Consider the following 17878-nt stretch of genomic DNA (forward strand, 5'->3'; position numbering starts at 1 on the left):
AAGTAAGAAAGAGAAACGACACAATGAGCTGATACAACATACGTATAAGAAAAAGAGAAAAATAAAATAAAATAGTAAAATAAAGGGAGAAAGAAAATGTGCGCATGAGAAAGAGATGTGTAAAGGAGACAGGAAAGAAAAGAGAGCAAGGATTTAATGAACAAGTACCAACAAGTGACTGTGATAAAGAGAGGAAGAATATTTAACCTTCCTCGGTGAATCATTGGTATGTACAATTTATTTTTTTATCGTTTTTGTATTTAAAATTTTTTGTACTTATTACACACTAATTATTGCATATGTATATAAATATGTCTGTATACATTTATAATCAGTAACCAAACATTATTTATTCAAAGCAAGCACGAATGCGTTATTTATGAAGTGTTTATTTTAATAAATACATAATACATTGTTATTACTAAAGTGTTATTCTTTTTAAATTCATCTATTCATTTAAATTATTAATTTGTATTTTTCGATTACCAGAACTACTGTAGAATATATCTAAATGGTATTTGTCAAACTTTGGATCCTTTACCACTATGCGTTTCCAATAAAAAATTTCTCCCATTAAAATGATAAAAGCTAGGAAATAACCAATTACAATAGCAATAAATGCACCTTGTAGTTTATGAAGATTCACCAATGCTTTTTCAGACTCTGTTTCCTGTCGAATTTCCATAATTTTTGACCATTCCATAACATCGCTTAACCATTTCTGAACTAATCCAATTTCTATTATACGTCTTATCTAGAAACATACGCGACATTGTTAAATTTTATAATTAATTTTTTGGAATAATTATACATTAATTAATTAGTACCAAAATGTCAACGTGTGGTTTTAATGGTGAATTCTTCTCCATGCCAAGAGCAATAGGCACATTTATAACACATTCTTCCATGATATGCAAATTATGTTTAAAAGATGTATCCTTAACAGTCTTATTTTCTTTTTCTTGTCTTTCAAGTATCTGTCTTTTCACGCGGGCATGTCTGAGTAGATAAGAATTTTCATAGTAACCAAAAGATCCATTTGTCACTTTCTCTATAGCTTCTTCCTCGTGTTCAATCAATTGAAACTTATTGCCAACTTCTTGACTACTAAGATCTGATGACATTAAAAAGAAATCTTTACCCTCTTCGTTCCATCCTCCAACTTCTATAGAACTTTCAGCCAATTGTGTCAATGTATCGATAGTAACTCTGCAATAGTAATTCAGAATTAAGTATAAGTAAATCAGTCGATTAAAAAAAAAAAAAACGAATTTTTACCTGGCAACTGGATTTGCAAGGGTCGCGGTCATGCTAGCTTTGTAAGCAACCGCGACTAAAATACTGTAAATCCACCACCATCCGATTAATAACCGTATAGCCCAAGGGCTCGGCAAATTCGGTAACGAAACTTGAAACAACATGCTATAAGTATACAATATACTGTTTCCTATTTCAGTAAATAAATATAAACCCTTTATTTCTTCTTTCATAGACACGCTCTCAACATTCGTTTGACTTTTGTACAAGCTTATATATCTTTGATAGGACAATGATAAAAAATAAAATGCTGCACCGCCTAAAATTAAAGTAAGAAGAAGCGCGATCCAGGTATATAATCTGGAAAAGCAAAATATGTCGATTTTTCTTATGTTCAATGTATCTTTTATTTCCACTTACTTGAATGGAAGTATTAAAAGCTTCCATGAATTTTCGGTCAAAGATTCTGGTGTCAGAAAGGTGAGACATTCTGTATTGTAAGGAATAGTCAGATCAAAATAATTTAAATGACGCAACGTGTAGTGCAAGTCACCCAAATAAAATGCAGCTTTCCCTCGCACAGCTTCGTTTACAAGACCTGTGTAAGTTTGGTTCTCTCCTTCAATACCCCATTTCTCAGAAACAATATTGTATGGCATATAATATTTTGGTTTGAAGTTCATTGCTTTTGATATGATCTGTATTAACTATAAAGCATCATTGTTAGTATAAATATGAAGCAGAGGATCGCATATGTGTATCAAAATTTAAGATATTTATAATAATATATATATATACTTCAAATTCTATCCCTAAAGCTTCTAAACTATTGTTTGGTCGTTTATTATAATAAGATCTTGATTTCTCAGTTACAGCTGGAATATGTTCAAAAACAGCAATTCTGAAATTGAAGTAAAAGATTCTATTAATATAAAATATTTTGTAACATAATTATCCTTCTGAATGATATTACATACCTTAGATGTCTTTTTTGTAAATTGGTAGTTTTTTCTGTAAAATGATTGCTGCCATAACGCAATTTGCCTTTGTACCAAGTATCTATGCATTTGGTTTTAGTAAACTTTTCTTTACGAGGAGGAAAGTATATGGTGTCCAAATCGATTCTTTCTTTGAAACTTTTCTCACCGGAACGATGTTTGTATGCATTGTATCGACGTATAAAAACAACATTTATTATTCTATTCCAAAGATAATGTAAATTTGGCTGAAATAGACGGTGATCGTGTAAGAGCAGGAACAATCCACGAGTGTTGATTAATCGTTTTCTGAAAATATAAAATGAAAAATGTATCACGCCTGTGTTTGAAGATTTATTGAGAAATCAGTTCGCTTTATCTTGACCAAACATTGCAATAAATCTCTTCTCTCTGATTTACCTTTCTGTATATTGCAAAAATTCCGATGTTAAATATCCATTTGCGATTAGTATAACGTAAGCATTGCAACCAACAGCTTTGCTATCAGCCAGAATCTTTTCAATTCGTTTTCTTGGTCGAGAAAATTGTTCGTTGTCCCGCAATAAAATCTAAAACAATTCACAAGTACGTATAAATAATATTCGCGCGATATTTATACATTTTTATCTTACCTCGTATTTCGATACGGTTGACAATCCTTTGATATACTTAATATTCACCAGTGTCTGGTAAACAGAATCGGTAACAAAAACGATACAATTCGAGCGTTCAATGATTTCTTCGACGATCTCTTCGACGACAGATTTTAAATTTTCTGCATTATTATCGCACTGATGTTCTCTGTAAAATACGCTATATAATTTTGTCATTAATTTTTTTTTAAATTAGTAGAAGGGGGATGCTCTGTTAAATTAGTAAAGGGGGCAACTGATTTTCATCTGGAAATTCGGAAATTTATAGGTTTTTAAATTTCTAAAATTTCCAAATTACTAAATTTCCAAATTTGCTAATGAAAGTAATCGCTGCAAGCATTTCAGCTAATGTCGGTGAGCTATTCAGCGATCACTTGATTTGCTTATGCTGATTATTACGTAAAAGGTTGAATAACCCCAGATAACAATTGAAATAAAGTCCACGATCTTGGTGATTATTTTTCAACGTTCTGATTCATAGAAAACCAATCAGTAATTAAAATCATCGTTTTCCAATCGATCATTAAATCTTATCGTTATTAATACCTGGTACCAGCTGCAAGGGTAATCTGAACAAACAAGAGAACAAACATCGCGATTTTCGCTCGACTAAAAGTAACATTGAAACATCAATATTGTTCATTTACTTTCTACCCCATTGTAGGAAGAAGTTAAATATTTAGTAATTTCATTAGCTGGCAAGTGAAATTAGATAGGTAATGGAGATCGATAATGGAAATGCAAGTTAACGGTCTCATTATGGGTTTCAATTTTTCAAGAGAACGTCACGCTTAAAGTTCACGTTATTTTTACTTTTAATTATATAGAGTAACGTTTAAGCGCTTTAAAAATTTATCGCATATTTATATTTCATTTAAAACAGGAATGGGTGTAAAGAACTCTTTTGGAGTACTCTTTCCATATTTATTCCATATTACTAACAATAGTACACTTGATACTGTAACGAGAAAAACAAATTTCTGATTAATATCTTAATTGATAACAGTGTAAAATATTAAATTACAATTTTATAAATCCGAATGTAACACGATATTGTTTTGGACTATTAGTCGACCCAAATGATAATGAAAGATAAGTAAAATGTTAAGTAAAACTTTCAACAAGTCGAACTCTATAATTTTCGTAAAAAAAAAGAAAAGAAAACAGAAAGAACGATGATAAATCCAACTGATTATGAAAATTGTTCTATTATTAATACATAATGCATAAGCAGAGGAGGTGATGTTACAAGTTCAGGAAGGTCGAGGTGCACAATATATATTGTGCTCTTCACTGAACAGCTGCTAACCATAAGTTTTAATCAGTTTCTATCGATCATTCAAAGGCGAGGGACGGTATCGAAAAGCTCATATTGATACGAAACATAAAACAATTACAAAGTAATGATAAGTAATGGACCAACGGTTCAGTAAACGTTTACCATTTTCTTTAATATTATTTTATCAAATGATTTATTTAATTATTTGAACGTATAGGTATTCAAAGTCGAAAAACTTAACAATAATGACGAATAAAATAGCTGATTGGCCAAGTGGTCCTCTGGACTCTTACAGAAAATGTGCAACATTTGACTGGAAATTACTGAAGCTCAACTTGGAAGGAGAGGAATGCGTAACGTTTCAGGTACTTTAGAAAATTTACTTAAAAATTTGAGCGGAAAAATGTATACTACTTTCTTGTTATTATTTCAGAATGAGTTATGGGACTTCATAAAAAATTCGGCAGTATTTCGAAGACCCGCTTGCCCTACGTTAGATGAAGAACGTAAACTTTGTAATGCTCGAATCAGAGTGCTAAAAGACAATAATATTGTGGTAAATATATGGAAATATTCGTGGTAAATAGTAAAATTTAATTTTATTACTATAGTTTAAATGGACATTGTTTACAGAATCCATTAATCCATAGAGAATGGTTTAATACATTATTTTACTACGATGCTAATATACCGATCAAAATGGGTGTAATGGATGGTATGGTACCAAGCGCGTTACTTGTTTTGGGTACAAAAGATCATTATGATATTGCTGAAAAAATTCAAGATGGAAGGGTGAGCATTTAGCAAAATTAAACATTCGTGGTAATTTCAGTTATTGAAATCATATCCTCGCGACACTTTTCAAATCCATAGAGGTACGAGAAAATATTAAAATTTAAAATAATTAATATTTCATGTTCTTTTTTATGTTTTTTTTTAGTATACATGTAGTTTTGCACTAACAGAAATATCTCATGGAACAAATGCGAAAGGAATGAGAACTACAGCAACGTACGATGTGAAAACAAAGAGCTTCGTCTTCCATTCTCCAGATTTTGAAGCTGCAAAATGCTGGACCGGTGGTTTAGGTAAGTTACGAGTACGAATGATTCTACCTAGTCACATCAATGATAACAAATAAAAAATTGCATACTCTCAGGAAAAACTGCAACACATTCCATTGTATTCGCACAACTAATTACACCGGATGGATACAATCACGGTCTTCATACTTTTATTGTACCCATTCGAGACCCGGGTACCCATATACCTTTCCCAGGTATTAGAGTCGGTGACATGGGTGCAAAGATAGCATTAAATGGAGTAGATAATGGGTTTATGATGTTCAATAATTACCATGTACCCCGAAACTGTTTGTTGAATCGAACAGCAGACGTTACAGAAGATGGAAAGTATATAACATCAGTAAAAAATAAAAACAAAAGATTTGGTGAGAATTTAAAAAAGAAAAAAGAAAATAATTATGTATCACTTGTTGAAGCAGCTTTAATGGCAGACTCTCTATTTAAATCGCTGTAGGTGCATCGTTAGGTGCATTGTCGTCGGGACGTGTTACAATTACATCCGTTTGTGCAAGTTTAGCGTCGATCGCGATGATTATTGCCATACGATATAGCGCAGTAAGAAAACAATTTGGACCGTCCGAAACAGAGGAATGGCCGGTTATAGAATATCAAGCACAGGTATTTAAACGAGTCGAATAGCAAGCTATCAAATAAAATAGTTGTACAATTAAAATTTAACATAAACGTGTAGCAATGGCGATTATTTCCTAACTTGGCAGCAACATACGCAATAAAAATATTTTCTGCTGCATTTATAAGTAAAATGTCTGAATTTCATTTTAAACTTATGTCTGGACAAAATCAAGATACTATTGGTATTGAAGGTATGGAAATACATGTATTGTCTTCTGCAACCAAGCCATTATGTTCATGGACTAGTCGAGATATTATTCAAGATTGCAGAGAATCCTGTGGAGGACACGGTTATCTAAAAAGTATGCTAATCGCCAAACAGATACATGTAAAGTTTTCTTCTATTTCTATATTTTAACATTTTTACTTGTTAGTCTCACGGTTGGGTGAATTGAGAGCTGAAAATGATGCAACGTGTACGTTTGAGGGTGAAAATAATGTGTTGATTCAGCAAACCAGTAATTGGTTACTGAATCAATGGTCAAACTTGCTTAACGGAAAACCCATCAATTCCCCTTTTGGAACGGCAAGCTTTGTGCAAGATGCGAAGCATATTTTAATGCAAAAACTTTCTTATTCGAACATCGATGAAGTACTAAAACCAGAAAGTATGAAAATAATTTTGTAATACAAGTATTATTATTCGCTTTCTAAAATTTCTTTCTTTCAGATTTACTTTTCTCTTTGAAATGGTTAACGTGCTATTACTTAAAGAACACGTATGAATACTCGCAAGTATTGAAAAGCAAAGGTTGCGATGACTTTGAAGTTAGGAATAACACACAAGTATTTTTTGCGCAAACTTTGTCACTGTTATACGGACAGGTAATGTTTTATCGTCGACGTTAAAAGCTATTTATTATATTAATTATATTTTCATTTTTTTACAGCATGCAGTAATGATGTATTTTGTAAAATGTATAGAAAATCCTGTGTGGGGATTAAAAGAGCGCAATGTATTAACAAAATTATGTTCCCTTTATGGAGCAACTGTTTTAGAAAAACGATTAGCTGATTTTTATGCTGGTGGTTACGCGTTACCGACAAGCGATATAGATAAAGTATTAAGAAAAGGTATTATAGTTTTATGTAAAGAATTAGTTCAAGATGCCGTAGCTTTAGTTGACGTCTTGGCGGCACCAGATTTTATCATAAATTCACCATTGGGTATGGCTGACGGCCAGGTAAATTGATGCTTCTTTAAATACTCATTCAAATTTACAATGTAAACAATTTCTTTTCTGTATAGGTGTACAAACACATTGAAAAGGAAATTTTCAAGGATAAAGGAAACTTCGAACGGCCACCATGGTGGAAAGAGATAATAAAATCAAAATTATGATATGTACATACATGTAATTATCATATTTTGTTACTATATTTTGAATATTTTTCTACTATTAAGCTCAGTACACATTGAAGCAATGGAAATTTATACAAAATCATAATAAATATTTTTACTTGCATTATTTATACAAAATTGCTAAAAAAAAAGTTCTAATAATGTTAATACATTATTGTTCTTTTATATTCTTTCTTTATTTATAAGTATTTTAATCGTTACCTGTAAGATAGTCGATGGATCGTACTAATGTTAAAGTTCTGTATGTTTTTTAACTGTGATCAATGACTTGTCTGCTTCGGCAAACCATTCATCGTAAACCGTGTATGGGTCAATCATCCAGAATTTATGGAACGACACAGGCTCTTGCGAAGCAAGATACGCAGTTGCATAATCGGTAGGACGTGCCTGTAATAATTATAGTGGAATTTATTTCTGCATCTAATAACTTGATAATGTCATTCGAAAGAAAGACCAATTTATCATATTTGTAAATTAATGAACGTACTTGATGGAATAATGACGAATGAATAGGGTTAGCTCCAATTTGTGCTAAACATATACCAAATAAATACATATCATCCGGTGTAGTGGCTGATGGACATCTGCATTTACCAGACTGAATCATTTCATGAACTAAAGGCGCAGACAAAACAACTCCAGCTCCACCCGTTAAGTAGTCATACCCATAAAAACTATCCCAGATTCGAAAACCGTATCGTTCTCCAATAGCGATAGGAGTGTTTGAATTATAGCACGTTAACAATCGTAACAAGCGTGCCACGCTAATATAGAGTAAATAATGTTATTAGTATTGAACATACATACTATTAGGTGTAATTAATTAATAGCTTACCTAAAAATTGTATCATCATCACTGATCACTAACCAATTTAAATTGCGCTTCTTCAATATTTTATCAGCTTCTATCAAAATATTATAAGTCTTTTCACAGTGTCCCTGTGTAGTATTTGGTACAACAAACGCTTCAGGAAGATATTTATCTATACTGGAAACAAGTATATTGTTTAAAACTGATTTCTGTGCATGTAAGATACATTTAAAATTGATCATACCAGCAACATCGCTATAGTAACCAATATTTGTAGTATATTCTGCCCATGTTTTTCTAATCACAGGAATCCTCTCAACATGATACTTTGCACAGGTTTTTACAGCAAAATACACGTTCTCGGATAGTACAGACGAACCCTATGTAGAGAGTAACGTTAGTATAAAATGATATAAACGTTTGACAAATGAATAATTAACTTACGCATGCATGAAAAAATCTCGGATACGTTGCGCAATCAGAGCTAGATACAATACATATTTCAGATACGTGTGTCAGGCGTACCCCTCTATCAACTTTCAGAACAAAAGATGCAAATTCGTAAGATGCGTCTATTGAAAAATCATCTTTTGGTCTTTCACCTTCGATCATCTTTTGTACTAAACTGAAGAAATAGAAACAATGTATAAAATGTTTTAAAGAGAAGCGACAGAGTGAATATTTTTCTACACGATACCTCGTTAATAATGTTATCGTTATAGCAAAACCCGAAGCTACATGCGGATATTTAAACTTTTTATTATGTTCCGCGAAATGGTGTATAATGGTTGGTTCATGATCATACAATGCATGACCGATCCATAAATTCTGAAAGAAAGAATCCATAAAATATGTATTCGAATACTAAGTACATAATTTAACATTAATTGATTACTTACTTTACTCTCATTGAATTTAGAAAGAATAGCCAGCAATTTGCTTAATCTAATTACAGTATTCTCCAGACAAAAGAGGAACCATTTTGAAGTTGCGTATGTGCTTGACAAATATTCCAGTAATGGTATTATTGTCCAAGATCCATTGACATTCAACTCATGAGATAATACAATTTCAGGGGGATCCTAACATATATATTAACTTGTGAGTTACATTTAAATAATATAGACAATAATAAAGTGTATATACTTTATCAAGAATGTCAGCCTGTTCAAGGATACTTCTCCTCAACATATCAGCATGCGCTATGTGATAACCTTCTTGTTGACTTAATATCACAATAACCATTTCATTGGGATCTATATAAAAATGAAGTGTTATTTACATTTGAAATAATAACTGTTATATCTACAACACTTACCTAAGACTTTAGTACAAGCTTTACCCATGTACAACATTAAAAATATAATGTATGCAAAATGTATGACAGACATTGCTATCTTTGTTTTTAGTTGTTGCCTGAATCTCAATTCGAATCAATTATTCTAAAATAAAAGGATTTCAGAAAATGTATCAAAACATGGCAATTATGGTAAAAAAGATAACATACCCTTGAGATTTGTTTACATCAGAAATGACAGCGTTCTTACCGCGTGGGCCATCAATCAAAGTGGGCTTCTCTAAGGAAAATAGCGTTACAAGGGATGTAAGAATTCTTATAATCTTAATTTTGACAATATTAATGTTAAAAGTTATTTAAAAATAAAATAATATAATTTTTAATTATTAAATATTATAAGATTTAGTATGGAACTGAAAAGTACGAATAACACAGTGAATGTTAATTCTCATTTCGCGCGTAAACATTTATACGCGAGAAGTGGGGGCCATTCTGGGCTCTACCCCTACATCGTCACGACTCACGGAAACGTCAAGAGAGCAAGGCGGGACCCTTGTAAAAGGGGCATCTGTAAGGAGTATGGCGAGATCTCTTTACAAGGGGCGCCTGTAGGAAAATTATCCTCTCATACATTTTACTAATAAAATTTTATTAATGGTAATAATCTTATATATTTACGTATATTTTAATACAATATTTTACACTGAAAACAAAATCAGTATACCTTACACAATGTCTTTTACAATATAATACAAATTAACACTAAAAGAATTCAAGATGATAAATATTTCCTACCATACAGTTGAGCTTTCTTCTCAAAACCAATAGATTTGATAGGTGTGTTAAGTTTATAGAATGGATTCATTGAATACTAAAGAATAAACACAAATTAGCATATAATTTAATTTTAATATTAATCATTCAAATACTTTACCTTTATGTACATTTCATACATTTCATTAAAAAAATTTTTTATGCCATCCTCATTTTTACTATCATGTACCATGACAAATCTGATATGAGTTGCAGTAACAAATGCACTCACAAACCACTGATTAAATTTATCAACTACTTTTAAATGCATATTTGTTGTTTTCCATGTATGTTCGTCAACAAGATCTAATGCAGCGTGTGCGATAAACTGATTTAAATGCGTATAGTCTTCTTTCTATTTAAAAACAAAGTTAATTTACTACACATGGGTTATCTAATAGTCAATCGAATAAAAGTCATTCTTTACTAAGCATAACCTATAAAAAACAACGAACCTTCGCATCTTTCCCGGAATTATTAAATTCAATTTCAAATAAAGGATTATCGGTGTGACCGACGATTGCAAAATAATAATTTGCAGTCATCGTGTTAATTAAACTGACCAATGTAATTTTATTATAAATTATTAATGCGTATACACTAAACTTAGCTACGGACTTAAGGGGGCCATCTCCTCTCCATCGCCATTTTCCCTGAGAAAATTTTCTGTACCATACTATATGTAGTTGTGCGCACTGTATATGTACATACATATACCGCAATTCACCAGAGTCCATAACTGTGAAAAGACCAGTTTTCGTTCTTCGCGCTTCTCCAGTACGCATCTTCGCCCTGATTGGCGATACACCCAAACGAAGTGGAAAGCGATTAGCAGAGAGCTCGCTGCGTTCCCCCACCATCTTCCAACCTGCGCGTCGCAGTTATAGACTCTGGTGAACTGCGGTATATATTTATTACTTTTACCGTAGTAATAGATTAGCCCAAACTTGATCCACTATTGGTCCCCCATCGATCTGCTATTGATCCGCGATTGATCCATAATTAATTAGTTTTAGTTCGTCAAAAAAATATTCATTGCACTAACGCCACTAGTGAATCCACTATGAACTATCTTAGTATTTTGGTAAACGGACATTTTTTACATGCATTTATTTCATTATGTAATTTCTGATATATTATTTAATTTGAAAAGTGATAAATTTAAATGAATTTAGCATGATAAGTGTTATAAAAACGGCAGACTACAGAGTGTAAGAAAGCAAATCTAGTAATATTCTTTAAGCTCGGAAGTTTTTTCCAAGAGGCAAGTTTCATCAGATTTTGAAACCTGTTCTCTAATCATTGTAATGATTGAACAGTTGAAAATATCGAATGATGGAATGGTAATGTGACATAACAAAGTGATGTATAAAGTGTACTTTAACTTATATCCAATTAAGAGCTTTTCACATGTAATGAGCAGCGTACATGAGAATTCGTGGGCTTGGGTAGAATATTTGGTGGAAACAATCAATAAACTTACACATGATTTAGTCAGCTTACTATCCACGACTTTTCAGTTAACGTTACATTCGACCGATACTGTCATCAATAATGAATTTCAACAAAAATTGTCTAATTTCTTTCACGAATTTGTTGCTTTGCTAGCATTCGACGACTTTCAGTTACAATTACTGAAGATCTTCTTATTTACTTTTATCAGTACTGTGGCACTGATTTTCATTACTTGGCATATTTACGGCCCTCGAATTTCGGAGCGGTTTATGGAACCAAGTAAGAAATTTTCGTTTTCATTACATTTAAACTCTAAAATAAATTATATAGGCTCTTCACAAGCTTATCATCGTAAATACAAAACATTTATTTTTAGCATTATTAAGATGATAGTGCAATATATATAGTATTTATTTTTATCTATATATTTCTTTCTTTCTATATATGTCATGTTCTAACAGATTTTTATTAATTACTGTATATATTATAATTTTGTCAGAATCTGTATCAGAGGATTTTGATTCTTCATCTGGAGAATAAAATAATTGTAAGTGTAAACTGTACTTATTTAAATCATAATAAGAATTCATATAATTCTATTTATTTATTTTAGATTTTAAAGAAATAGAGAAATAATTAACAAATATGACAGAAAAAATCAAATCATTCTTTCAAAAGAAAAAGGCAGATGTAAAATTTATGAATGCTGGAAAAGGATACAAGTAATTTTTCAATAACAAATTCTATGTTAAAAATTTACATTAATATGTAACAAATAATATTCAATTTAATATTTTATTACATAGGTTAACAGAATCAACTAATATTGGTACATCCACTCCAATAGTAGCGCCGAGAAAAAGAGTCGAACCATCAAGTGAAGCTAAAACAGCTGGTCAAGCTACTTTGGCAAGACTACAAGCAAAAGAAACTAATACAGCTAAATTTAACACGTAAGTTATTTCCAAAAGAAATATTCATTTGCTAAATAATTTTAAATAACAAAAATTATTTGTAGATCATATGCAGCTATTAAGGCACAGGTGAAGAAGGAATTAGAAAAAGAAAAGGAAGCACAGCAAAAAATGCAAAAGAGTAAAGCACAACCAAAAGAAGAAACTGAGGATACGGTCAAGGACAGTTCACAGTTAGCTGTTTCTAATGTGTATTTCCAATGCCCTTATTTATCCAATGAAGTATTATCACAGGAAGATTGGAAGAAAAAGATAAGAGAATTTTTGTACGAACAATTACAAGAGGAAGAAGCAGGTTTAACAGCTTGCTTAATTATTCAAAATTGCAATACCGGCAGGGAAAAGATCGAGAGTTGCGTCGAAACTCTTGGAAAATATTTAGATAACATCATAAAGAATCCAGAGGAAGAGAAATATAGAAAGATTAGAATACATAATCGAATATTTCAGGTAATATCTTATTTTATTAGCTGATTTCCTTATGCTGTAACCGCCTACAAAACTAATATTTTATAGGATAAAGTGCTCCCAATCGAAGGAGCTGTAGAATTTTTAAACGCTGTTGGTTTTTGGCCGAAAAAATTACTGCATAATGATGTAGAGGAAGATTTCTTAGTCTGGAATCCAGAAAACTGTAACCTTGAAAATGTTGAAAAATTAGCTGATGCGTTAAAAACTGCAGAAATTATACCACTTGAATTAGATAGAAATCTTCAAGTCTTATTACCTACGCAAGCAAGTAAGAGAACCGAATTGCCTCCAAATTTCTACAGTCTAACTCCCGAGGAAATAAAAAGAGAACAGCAACTTCGGTAAATATATTTACACAAACCAATTTATTATAAATGGAATATAAAATATCTGCCAATTTTTTTGTTTAACAGAACTGAAGCTGTTGAAAAGAATCAAATGTTGAGGACAAAAGCTATGAGGGAAAGGGATGAAAAGCAGAGACTTAGAAAGTATAAGTATTCCCTGATTCGTATTAAATTTCCAGACGATCTTATCCTACAAGGAACGTTCTTGGTTCACGAAAAATTTCAAAATGTTGTTAATTTTGTTAGCGAGAACTTAATCAAAGCAGAAAGACCTTTCTCTTTAAAGAAATTAGCTGGGCCAACGTTTAATCAAGATTCCTTTGATAAAACGTTATTAGAGTTGGAATTATTTCCCGCTGCTCTTCTGGTATTTTTCTGGCAGCATACAGCAGATACCGAATCTGCGGGATATTTGAAAGAAGAATTACTTGGTCTTATTCAGTCTGTTTGAAACTGCAGCTTTAATCTATTATAAATACTGAAAAGGTGGAAAAAAGAAATTTTCTAGTGGGACCTATTTATGTTGAAGTACTGTTATAACAGTAACATTCATTTCAGTCATTAAAATCAATCATGTAAAAATATCAGAAAGGAATATACAAGATTTCAGAATTTATCAAAATACTTCCAGTATTTATAAGTGTTACATTCTTTTATTTTGTTTAAAATATATTCCTGATAAAATTCTAATGAATTCTCTGATAGGTTACAATATTTATATCTTACAATAGTTTTATTTAGATTTTACAATATAAAAATCATTGTGGGTTAGTAATATTTAAATATTTTTCACGCATTATTAAATGGTTTAAGATAATATTCTTTAACTGTATCTCTGCTTAAATAATAAAGTTAATGTTGTGGCTTTTTACGCCTTGTTATTCGTATAATATCAAAATATGTAAAAAATTCATCATTGTGTGTGTATATTAATTTTGCACATTTGTGCATTTTGGCACTTTAATTAACATTTTATATCAGTCTTTGTATATTACATATACATATATTTCAACCCTTTAAGTATGAGATATTCTTGAATTTAATAGATAAAATATTAAATGATGTTTGTTTAAACACGCAATCATGAATTTATATATCTTGTTTTACTTGTATCGAATATATATATATATAAAATTGTACAACGATTTCCTCGGTTTACAATACTGAAAAGGTCAAAATCTACTATTATTATCTATATTTAACATAACGGCAGTAAATCTCTATTGAATACCTTCTAATGTGATATGTATAGTTTACACAATCTATTCAATTATTAAGTGTAGAAATGAAGTCGGCACCTTTTCTTATGTTAATTGAAGATTTATTTGTAAAAAGACATAGTACCTCCAGTTATTGAAATTTTGTTCTCGCATCACTTTTCAAATTCTACAGAAACAGCTAAAGGTACCGAATTAATTTGTACATTTAATAATTTATGCGGCAAAATAAACAAAAAGAAATGTTAATGATGTATACATGTAATTATACAATTGTAAAAAGCTGAAATAAATGGATATCAACGAATACAAGTTTTGTTTTATTATATAAAAATATTAATCCAATAACAGTGCACTGATAAACTTCAAAGATATCAGTGAAAAACAACATGAATTTATCTGGTTTCATTAGATGAATCATTTGATGACTGACTTTTCATTTCAACAGGTAAAGCGAGAGTGGCTGCAGCAGCACATAACGCTGCTACAGCGTAAATCGCCATTGCTCCAGTGATAGACCACTGAAGAAATACTTGGGCTATATACGGTGTAACCATCGCACCAATTCTAGCCATAGCACTGCAAGTACTAACGCCGGTACTACGCAAATGTGTCGGATATACCTCCGGAGTATATACGTAAGCTGCTTGAAAGACACCAGCGATTAGACCTCTAGCTAGAAAAATTGTAAGTGTCAATACTACCCTGCTTAATAGACAAGCTCTGCCCAAGAAGCAAATTAGTACAGCGAACATTACTAGCTGAAACGCCATTGTCTTTTTTCTGCCAATCTTTTCAATTGCAAAAATAGTGGAAAAGATTCCTGGAAATTCAGCCAAAGTTGTCCAAAGAAGATCTATATAGTCACTGCGTTCCAAACTACAATCTAATTGACAAGTATCTTCTTTATTATTTTCCCATAAACTGCACTGCTCGGACGATGTATGGAATAGTTCTGTGGTCATTAGTACCACACCGTAATAACAAAACGCCGTACTCATCCTAAAGGTATTTATAAAATTATTTACATGTGTTGCTCGAATACGGCTTACAGAAATGTAATTAAAATTCAAACATTTACCACACAAGCCACAGTAAGGTAGACGTTCTACACATTTCTTTACTTAGCACGTCTTTTAATTTACCATGATTGACTTGATAAAAACGATCCATGACTAATCTTCCGGGAGGTAAAGGTTTTTTATTTTCTCTAGCTACTCGTTCTAAAGTAGAAACAGCTTTGTCCATTCTTCCACTTGTCATATCAAATATTGTGGATTCTGGTAACCACTGTTGAAGCATATTATAAGAAAGGTGCATAATTTTTATGATGCTGCTCATTTGTATTACTCACTGGAGTGATAATGGCAAATACAAGAAGTGGTATAGTGGATAAAATGAGAAGCCATCTCCAGCCAAAAGTTGGCATTATTACCAATGCTATTGCCACCTCAAAACAGGCGCCCAGTGCCCAAAAACACTGTCAAAAAGTTATTATTTTATACATATACTATATAGAAAATAAATATATTATTTAGATTTACTTACATCTAATAAAATCACACATTTAGCTCTTTGTTTTGCTGGTAAAAATTCTGCATACAATGTTACTCTAAAACATTAAAGATCTAATGGTTTAATGTAATTTCACTAATTATATGAGTTATCAAATACTTACGACTGTGGTACACAACCAATAGCAAAACCAACTAATCCTCTGAGTAATAGAATCCAAAGGAAGTTTGGTGCAAAAGCACTTAAAAATGCATAATAAAGCAATAATACTGCACATAAGGTCAAGGATTGTTTGCTACCATATCTATCACTTAAATTAGTCCAAAATGTAGAACTTAACATCATGCCTAAAAAAACCACCTAAAATAATTTAACAATGTGTTACATTCTTGCAAACATTCTGTGGGACATAAGTATATTATTAAATATAGGTACCGTGGTTGTTAAAGCTTGCTGATATCTAGTTATACCCCAATCACAATGTAGTGATGGACTTAAAATACTTAATATTGTTATTTCCATACTGTCCACCATCCAGCACAGGCCAGTAAATAAAGATAATTTTACTTGGAATTTACCAAATCCTAACGCATTGATTGCTTGAATTACAGTAAATGTATCTGTCAATTAATATTCATAAATTAAAAAATATATTACATTTTTCATAAATTAATTTCATTTAAAAAAAATCCTGCACATAATAATAGTCTATTAAAGTTATATTGTACAACAGAGTACAGAAATATTCCACATATCCCTTTCTTACATGCCCTTATAAAATAGACTGTTAGTAACTTTTTATTCATACCCAAGTAAAATTAAAGACCATTGTATTAAAAAGTCTTGCGTGAAAAGTTTCCCACTGTTATGGATGTTATATTTCCATGCATAATAACATATTTACACAACTTACAGTTACCCACTCCTTTATAGAGAAGTTTAAGCAGATTACCCTGGACATAAAAATTGTGAGAAATATTGTTAAGAACAGTTTCCATATATAAATATGTGTTTCATAAAAGTAATTTACCATCTGGGATTACTACAGAGGACAGTTCCATCGAATGTTCAACAGAATTTCCAAAGTTTCTACTACATCTTGATATACTTTCTGAATTGATATTCAATTCAGAACCATGCAATTCTCCTAATTCACGGTATGGTTCGTTGGACGTTCGGGATGGATTAGACATGATCGTTTGTGTATCATATATTCACAAAAAGAAATGTAACTACTCTAAATAGTGGTACAATTAATCTATCGTAGGATTCAATGGAAATAATTGATCGTATATGACAATCTTCATTAGTATGTATATAGAACGTAACAGATTCCATAAATAGGTTAGGTTCATACCAGTGACAACTGAACGTGGACTGTTTTACCGACGCGGAATTCGGAATTCGGCCTCGAGTCTCTGCTTGAAATATCTTCGCCAGGGTTGATTTCTTTCTACCATTGCATATCAAACAATTTCGTTCTTTCTAAATTCTATATTGTGTGATTTTCACCATTTCACCATTTAAAACAAACAACATAAAATAAAAATTTAAACAATATAATCTTGAAATAGAAAATAAAATTAACATCCTAATATCAGAAACAATTGAGAAAATAACAATTCAACAATAAAATGCTGAAATAGAAAATATAATTAACATCATAATTTTAGTCACAATTAACAAAATAACAATTCAACAATAAAATGCTGAAATAGAAAATATAATTAA

At 31.3% G+C, this 17878-nt stretch overlaps 6 protein-coding genes across 11 annotated transcripts; 2 read left to right on the forward strand and 4 right to left on the reverse strand.

The window, feature by feature from the left end:
* Nucleotides 1-19: 19 nt before the first annotated feature.
* LOC117608269 (Acyl-CoA oxidase 3) lies at nucleotides 20-7951 on the forward strand. 3 transcript variants are annotated; one of them, XM_034333130.2, is made up of 12 exons: nucleotides 20-226; nucleotides 4384-4531; nucleotides 4600-4722; nucleotides 4800-4958; nucleotides 5107-5254; nucleotides 5326-5616; nucleotides 5706-5869; nucleotides 5943-6186; nucleotides 6259-6492; nucleotides 6555-6709; nucleotides 6775-7068; nucleotides 7134-7951. In XM_034333130.2, exons 2-12 carry the CDS (start codon nucleotides 4412-4414, stop codon nucleotides 7224-7226), a joined length of 2025 nt encoding a protein of 674 aa, XP_034189021.2. In that variant the 5' UTR covers nucleotides 20-226; nucleotides 4384-4411; the 3' UTR covers nucleotides 7227-7951. The 3 variants fall into 3 exon arrangements, with proteins under 3 accessions (XP_034189021.2, XP_034189023.2, XP_034189022.2); XM_034333132.2 differs by lacking the exon at nucleotides 20-226 and adding an exon at nucleotides 2710-2819; XM_034333131.2 differs by lacking the exon at nucleotides 20-226 and adding an exon at nucleotides 3046-4287.
* Nucleotides 363-3064, reverse strand: Ir68a (Ionotropic receptor 68a). The gene is made up of 8 exons (XM_034333174.2): nucleotides 2867-3064; nucleotides 2655-2803; nucleotides 2235-2543; nucleotides 2056-2158; nucleotides 1678-1964; nucleotides 1279-1617; nucleotides 828-1209; nucleotides 363-754 (listed from the first exon to the last, which is right to left on the reverse strand). Exons 1-8 carry the CDS (start codon nucleotides 3062-3064, stop codon nucleotides 449-451), a joined length of 2073 nt encoding a protein of 690 aa, XP_034189065.1. The 3' UTR covers nucleotides 363-448.
* On the reverse strand, nucleotides 7479-9706 carry LOC117608274 (beta-1,3-glucosyltransferase). The gene is made up of 10 exons (XM_034333146.2): nucleotides 9566-9706; nucleotides 9377-9500; nucleotides 9205-9314; nucleotides 8958-9140; nucleotides 8756-8886; nucleotides 8503-8683; nucleotides 8303-8438; nucleotides 8083-8230; nucleotides 7735-8011; nucleotides 7479-7634 (listed from the first exon to the last, which is right to left on the reverse strand). The coding sequence occupies exons 2-10, from the start codon at nucleotides 9447-9449 to the stop codon at nucleotides 7479-7481; spliced, it is 1395 nt and encodes a 464-aa protein (XP_034189037.1). The 5' UTR covers nucleotides 9450-9500; nucleotides 9566-9706.
* A 277-nt stretch (nucleotides 9707-9983) lies between these two features.
* Nucleotides 9984-10834, reverse strand: Trs20 (trafficking protein particle complex subunit 2). Its single transcript, XM_034333168.1, has 3 exons — nucleotides 10624-10834; nucleotides 10290-10523; nucleotides 9984-10226 (listed from the first exon to the last, which is right to left on the reverse strand). Exons 1-3 carry the CDS (start codon nucleotides 10711-10713, stop codon nucleotides 10128-10130), a joined length of 423 nt encoding a protein of 140 aa, XP_034189059.1. The 5' UTR covers nucleotides 10714-10834; the 3' UTR covers nucleotides 9984-10127.
* A 426-nt stretch (nucleotides 10835-11260) lies between these two features.
* On the forward strand, nucleotides 11261-14064 carry Gint3 (GDI interacting protein 3). The gene is made up of 8 exons (XM_034333150.2): nucleotides 11261-11379; nucleotides 11777-11902; nucleotides 12123-12170; nucleotides 12237-12345; nucleotides 12430-12576; nucleotides 12642-13047; nucleotides 13114-13409; nucleotides 13482-14064. The coding sequence occupies exons 4-8, from the start codon at nucleotides 12269-12271 to the stop codon at nucleotides 13864-13866; spliced, it is 1311 nt and encodes a 436-aa protein (XP_034189041.1). The 5' UTR covers nucleotides 11261-11379; nucleotides 11777-11902; nucleotides 12123-12170; nucleotides 12237-12268; the 3' UTR covers nucleotides 13867-14064.
* An 867-nt stretch (nucleotides 14065-14931) lies between these two features.
* LOC117608272 (synaptic vesicle 2-related protein) lies at nucleotides 14932-17693 on the reverse strand. Of its 4 annotated transcripts, none has more exons than XM_034333139.2 (8): nucleotides 17178-17319; nucleotides 17061-17100; nucleotides 16583-16767; nucleotides 16311-16507; nucleotides 16181-16244; nucleotides 15987-16112; nucleotides 15714-15922; nucleotides 14932-15634 (listed from the first exon to the last, which is right to left on the reverse strand). In XM_034333139.2, the coding sequence occupies exons 1-8, from the start codon at nucleotides 17178-17180 to the stop codon at nucleotides 15028-15030; spliced, it is 1431 nt and encodes a 476-aa protein (XP_034189030.1). In that variant the 5' UTR covers nucleotides 17181-17319; the 3' UTR covers nucleotides 14932-15027. The 4 variants fall into 4 exon arrangements, with proteins under 4 accessions (XP_034189030.1, XP_034189031.1, XP_034189029.1 ...); XM_034333140.2 differs by having other exon boundaries at nucleotides 16956-17100; nucleotides 17178-17287; XM_034333138.2 differs by lacking the exon at nucleotides 17061-17100 and having other exon boundaries at nucleotides 17178-17693.
* Nucleotides 17694-17878: the final 185 nt, after the last annotated feature.

Source organism: Osmia lignaria, chromosome 15, assembly GCF_051020975.1.
Source record: "Osmia lignaria lignaria isolate PbOS001 chromosome 15, iyOsmLign1, whole genome shotgun sequence".
Taxonomy (NCBI): Eukaryota; Metazoa; Arthropoda; class Insecta; order Hymenoptera; family Megachilidae; genus Osmia; species Osmia lignaria.